At 44.1% G+C, this 6000-nt stretch overlaps 1 protein-coding gene across 3 annotated transcripts in view; it reads right to left on the bottom strand.

Moving 5' to 3' along the window:
* Positions 1 to 2221: 2221 nt before the first annotated feature.
* The window catches only part of CORO2B (coronin 2B), a 232775-nt gene continuing 228996 nt past the window's right edge, over positions 2222 to 6000 (bottom strand). For all 3 annotated transcript variants that reach the window (XM_043986428.1, XM_043986429.1, XM_043986430.1), the window contains one exon: positions 2222 to 4300. In XM_043986428.1, coding sequence (XP_043842363.1) covers positions 4169 to 4300 — 132 coding nt within the window. In that variant the 3' untranslated portion in view covers positions 2222 to 4168. The remainder of the gene's footprint in view (positions 4301 to 6000) is intronic.

The raw sequence follows: 6000 nt of genomic DNA, 5'->3' as shown, positions 1-6000 counted from the left end.
CTGGCTACCATCTATCTCTGTGTCTTAAAATCTGTTATTTGCCTTCAAAACTCTGCCTTTACTGACACCCCCTAGTAACTAGTATCCACCCCCTTCAAATCATCTTGTATCTATTTTGTATACATCTCTATAGGCAAATGTAGCCTTCCCTGATAGCATGTAACCTCCCTGAAGGCTAGGACAGTTTCCCTTTTGTCTTTGTATCTCCATTGCCTTGGTTGATTGATAGTAAGTCTTTTTGCTTGGCTAAAAGCAAAGAAATTAAGGGTATCAAGTGGGGCAAAAGTTGGTCATTTTATCTAATCTCCTCTGCCTGGGCTGGGATGACACATAACCCATCTCTTAAAAATCTCTAGAGAAGGTGCTCAAGACCAGGATTGTGTGGCACTTTCTTATAGCCAGAGCATTAATAGACTATTTCAAGGATTACAAAAGAACTTTAAATTTGTCATCTCATTTGATCCTCATAACAACCTTCTGAGGTTGGTGTTATTATCATCCTCATTTTAACTGATGAGGAACCTGAAGTTGAGAAAGGTTAAGTGATTTGCTCAGGGTCACGCTGCTAGTAAGTAAGATTTGAACTCAGGTCTTCCTGATTCCAAGTCAGCACTCTATTCATGACACTACCAAGATACCCCTATTTCCAAAAGAGAGCTTAGAAAATTCTTTTAACCTCACTTCTTTTATATTTATATCTAAGGAACTTGGTCCTATGAGCAGCTTGCTCTCCATCTAGATTATCTCAGAGCTAGTCCACTGGCTTCCATTGTGTCCATGCCCCCAAATGTCCCAGACCCTAATTCTCTGATTAACTCTAACTTGCCCAGTGCTCAGCATAATAATGTGAACTTTTGTTTTCAGAGTCAGACCTGGGAGCCTTAATCATCAACCACTTTCCTCCTGGGCTTTGAAGCTAAGGTCCCAAGGATTCTGGATATTAGGCATGTGATTATGAATGGGACTTGGAACATCACAGAGAACTGTACAGAATTGAACTCAGGGGACCATCTAATGGTGGTTCAACACTCCAATGATATGGTGGGAAGAGCACTGGATTTGGGATCAGAAGACCTAAGTTCATTCTTGGCTCTTCCTCTCATTATCTTGAATCACTTAACCCTTCTAGGCCTATTGACTCACTTAATTTTTGTTTTTGTTGTTGTTGGAGGCAATAATAGTTAAGTGAAAATAATGAAAAACTAAAGGGTCACACAGCTAGGAAGTGTCAAGTATCTGAGGCCAGATTTGAAATCAGGACCAATGCTCTATCTATTGCGCCACCTAACTGTTCCAACTCACATATCATTAAGGGTGATGTGATCTTTAAGTGTCTGTCCAACTCCAAGTCCTAGGAGATTCTTCTAATTCCTTACAGTCTCCCCCATTTTACCATGAGCTCCCTGAGGGCAGGGACTGTTGTTTGTCTTTCTTTGTATCCCTAGAACTTAGCACAGTCCTTGGCACATAGTAGGCACTTAATATATGCTTGTCAACTCTGATCCTTGTTGTGTGGTGATGGGTTGGAGGTATAATGACCTCTCTAGGTGTCTTCTAGGCTTAGGGAATCCCATAACTGATTTTCAAGCATTGATTCCTCTAAGAATAGCTTTCTTGGCCTCCAAAGGGTATACTTATCAAGAGTCACATGTCAGCACCTTGGTGTATGAAGCTGTACAAGTTCATTCTCTCTCTGGTCCACATCTGAGAAATAAGGTTGGACAATAATATCTCTGTGGCTCCTTCCCTGAGTCCTTGTAAACTCTGCTTCTTCCTTGGATGTCCATCCTCCTCTTCTCTACCAATTCAAATCCATTCTTCAAGGGACAATGTGAATCCTTTTTTCTCCATCAAGTCATTCCTAACCACCACAGTTCACATTTAGCACTTAATTTTATATGGCCTTATCTGTTCATGTATTAACCTTGCCTCCCCAAATAGAGAGATCATAAGCTCACTAAGTGCACGGATTTTGTATAACTCTACTCTTTGCTACCACTGTGCCTAATTCAGGGCTGGCCAGATAGTAGACAATGAATGAATTTTTTTTTTTGATGAATGAATGAATGAATGAATGAATGAATGAAAAGCTAAAGAAAGAATGAATTTAAGGTATAAGATGAATAGATATGTATTGTTCCCTGGGAAAGGCAGTGGATATGGCTCTAGGGCCACTAGCCAAAATACTGCCATTAAAGAAACAAAACCACCAGAGGCTAAATGAGACTCCCAAGTCCATTTTTGGTATCTTGAAAACATTTTATTTCAATACTATCCTCATGTGGCGGCATAAATAATCACAGGAGACAACACAGTTCAAGTAAGGAGATGGGAGAAAGAAAGCAAAAGGTGTGAGTGGACAGAGAAGTACTCTCATCCAGCTGCTGCTGGACAGTCATGTAAAAGGCCCTATGTAGTAGTGGGAGAAAGCAAGGGAATGTGGTAGAAGCCCACAGTAGCCGGCAGCTCATGGGGCCCAGCTCCTGTGGGGTGGGTTTGTGTAGCTACTTGGCTGTGGCACATAGCACTGGAAAAGTTAACAGCGATAAACCCAGCTGTTGGGCTTTACAGCTTGCCTGGCCTTGCCGGCTAGTCTTCACAAACATAAACAGATGTGTTTGGCCCAGATATCTGTAGTTGTGCCCACGGGGAAAAAGAGATGTGTGCAGAAGAGCCAGAGTGGAATAGCACTTGGCTAGTATATCTGGGTGAGAGTGGGGAGAGGCTGATGAGAGATGGAGGGAGGAAGAAGGGGAAGAGAGAGAGGCAGAGAAAGGGAAGGGAGAGAAAAAGGAAAGAAGAATGGAGGGAGGGAGAGAGAAGGGGGCAGAGAGAGAGGGAGAGAGGGACATGGGGGGAGGGAGGGAGAGACTGAGAGGGAGAAGGGAGAAATGGGAGAGAGAGAGAGAGAGAGGCAAGAAAGAAAAGAATCCTTGTTCTCTCTTCCCTAGGGGCCCAAACTCTGGCCATCTTAGCCTCATGCTTCCCAGAGGAAGAAGGCATCCTCTCAGCCTGAGTCCTAGGGAGGAGACCAGGGTTAACCCAGGGAATGGAAGAAGTGCCTCACTGCTTGAAAAGTCTCGGTCCAGGTCTTTATAATACAATTGGCACAATTTGTGTTGAGGGTTTAGAAGGATTTCCCTCATATTAAAATTTCCCAGAGTGACTTGGACATGGCATGAGCCCCACTGGTAATGGTATCATGATGTTATGAGAAGAACCCTGCGTGAGGAGACAGGAAACCTGACTTCAAGTCCGTACTCTGCCACTATCCGGGTGGCTTCACTTCACTTAGTGCCTTGACTTTCCCATTTGTAAAATAGGTATAATACTGCCCTCTCTACCACACAGGATTGTTGTGAAGGTCAAACGAAATCATTTATGTTTAGGTGCTTTGAAAAGTATAAAGCGCTATGCAAATACGAGGGACGGTTATTAATTCACTAAGGTGTTTGGTTTGGTTTCAAAGACACAGAGGTTGTTTTTTGGTGGGAAAGAAAAAGAAACCTGGCTCTTCCAAGTTAAGAACTGAGGTTTACAGGGGCTGCTTTGAAAGAAGAGAGGAGAAGAGAGAGGTGGAAGAAGAGGAGAAAGGGGAGAGTTTCAGCGAATTAAGCCCTTATTTTATGGCATCTACAAGCAAGTGGCTTTGAGTTCCAGCTATCGAGAGCTGTGTCTTCCCCGCTGCCGCCCTCTGCATGGGAGAAGTTAACCGCAATCAACCTGGCTTGTTTCATTTTATGGCTTCCCTAGCTTCTCCAATGCGTCTTCCGGCCAGCTTTAAGCAGCCCCTCTTGGTGAGTTCTAAAATCGTGTGATCCAGAAGAAGAGATGCTACCCGCTAGTTCCTCCAAGAAAAAACATAGGGGTATAAATCCAGAGCCGGCCCTCTCCAGGACGGTAGTTTCCAGTTACAGCAGTACAGGTCAGTCCGACAGGGTCATTTGTGGCCTCTTTTTTCCCCCCTTAGTGTGAGATAAAGGGGCCGAAGCACATAATTCCAGTTATCGGTGAGCCCAGCCCATCGGCAGGCTGCTCTAGCACTGGCTTGTCCTGGGGGTGGGGTGGGGTGGGGGTGGGGGGATGGGGAGGGGAGAGAGTGAATGGGAGGAAAATTAAAGAGCAAGTATAAACAGAGAGTTTATTTAGAAAATGAGCTTTTGGGGAGCTAATTGTTCTTGGGGTTGTTCCGTAAGTTTTTGAGTTCCAGCTGCAGCTGCCGAATGCGGATGTCTTTCTGGGAGAGCTCCTCTTTCAATCGCCGAATCTCGTCCTGCTGTCGGAAGAACATTCGGAGGAGCTGGGAGGGAGGGACCCGCAGATGGGGTGGAAAGAAAGAGAAGAAAGGAAAAAGTCAATGAGTGCCTGGGATAGCGCTCCTGTTCCTAAGGCTTCCTTCGCCACCCTCACCCCACCCCCACCCCCGAGGCTCTCAGATCTCACCTTCCCCCAGAGCTCTGGGTATGTACGTACACACACCCTCCTCCCCACCTCGGAGGCTCAGTGAATCAGCTTTTCACCTCCCACTGCTCCAAGGGCTGGTGGCCATATTCTCCTGGAAGCTGGAAGCTTCTGATTAAATTAGAGTATTGCAGGCCTGGTCACTGTGCTTGTGAGCGAGCCTGAGCCTTGGCATGTTCTGGCTTAATACAGCAATAAATATGTGTATGTGTGTGTGTGTATGTGTGTGTGTGATTTATCTGGCATCGTCAGGGAATGCACTGCCTGCCCTATGTTGGCCCTGGTCACTGTGCTTCTGAGCGAGCCTGAGCCTTGGCCCTTATCTGACACCAATGGTGTGTGTGTGTGTGTGTGTGTGTGTGTGTGTGTGTGATTTCTCTGGCATCATCAGATGCTTGCCCTATGTAAGTGAATTTTCCAGATGACTGACGCATATCCCTTTAAAAGGCAACGCTCTATTCTTTTCACTTGAACCATTTGGGATGGAAATCTTTCCAAAATGCATAATGTATTCCTCTTGCCTTTTAAGACACACAGTCAACACAGGATTCAACCTTTTCTCTATGATTCAGAATCATCATCATCTACATCAATACTATGTAATACAGGGATGCCCTTGGGGCCACTGAAATGTCTAAGGCTGTTTTCCCCTTCACTAAATGGCCCCAGATTGCTCTACTTTTCTAATTCTTGTATTTTATTTTTATAGCTTTCTGTCTCCTGCTTCCCCGACCCTCTGTAATTTGCTATGGGCTGAGAAACCAGGTAACCAAAGGTTCTAGAATTGTGGATAAAATCAGCCAATGGCACTGAGCAAGGGAGATGGGGAGACTGAAGCACTGTCCAAAGGATATGAACTTTACAGAGATAGTAAACTTTATTTTTTTAAAAATAATAAACATTTTTATTTCTAGTTCTGAGTTCCACATTTTATCCCCCTTTTTCCCTCCCCTCCCCACTTCTTGAGGCAGTAAGCAATCAGATATGGGTTATACATGTGCAATTATATAAACTATTACAATAGTATGGTATAGTATGGTGGAAAGCATTGGCCTTGGGAACAGAAGAGCACACTGATGAGACCTTAGGCAAATCAATAAACCTGTTTAAGCCTCACCTTTATCTTCAAATTGGGAATGATATTACTACTCACTAGTTGGTTCCTTGACCAAGCACTAGGACTAGAGTCAGGAAACCTGAGTTCAAATCCTGCCTATACATTCACTAGCTGTGTGACCCTGGGCAAGTCATTTAACCTCTGTTTGCCTTAATCCACTGGAGAAGGAAATGGCAAACTACTCCAGTATCTTTGTCAAGAAAACCCCATATAGGGTCATGAAGAGTCAGAAACAACTTATAACAACACTACTCACACTATATTCCTCACAGAGTTGTAAGCATCATGCATATGAAGCACCTTGAAAACCTTAATATGCTATTGAAACATAAGCTAGTATTAGGGCATTCAGTCTGGATTGCTTTGGAAGCCAATATTTTAAAAACTTCCTTCAAAGTTCAGGAAAGGTGACCAAATAAGTT

Source organism: Dromiciops gliroides, chromosome 2, assembly GCF_019393635.1.
Source record: "Dromiciops gliroides isolate mDroGli1 chromosome 2, mDroGli1.pri, whole genome shotgun sequence".
Taxonomy (NCBI): domain Eukaryota; kingdom Metazoa; phylum Chordata; class Mammalia; order Microbiotheria; family Microbiotheriidae; genus Dromiciops; species Dromiciops gliroides.
Note: the sequence above shows the minus strand (reverse complement) of the source record. Positions and strands in the feature narration are given on the sequence as shown.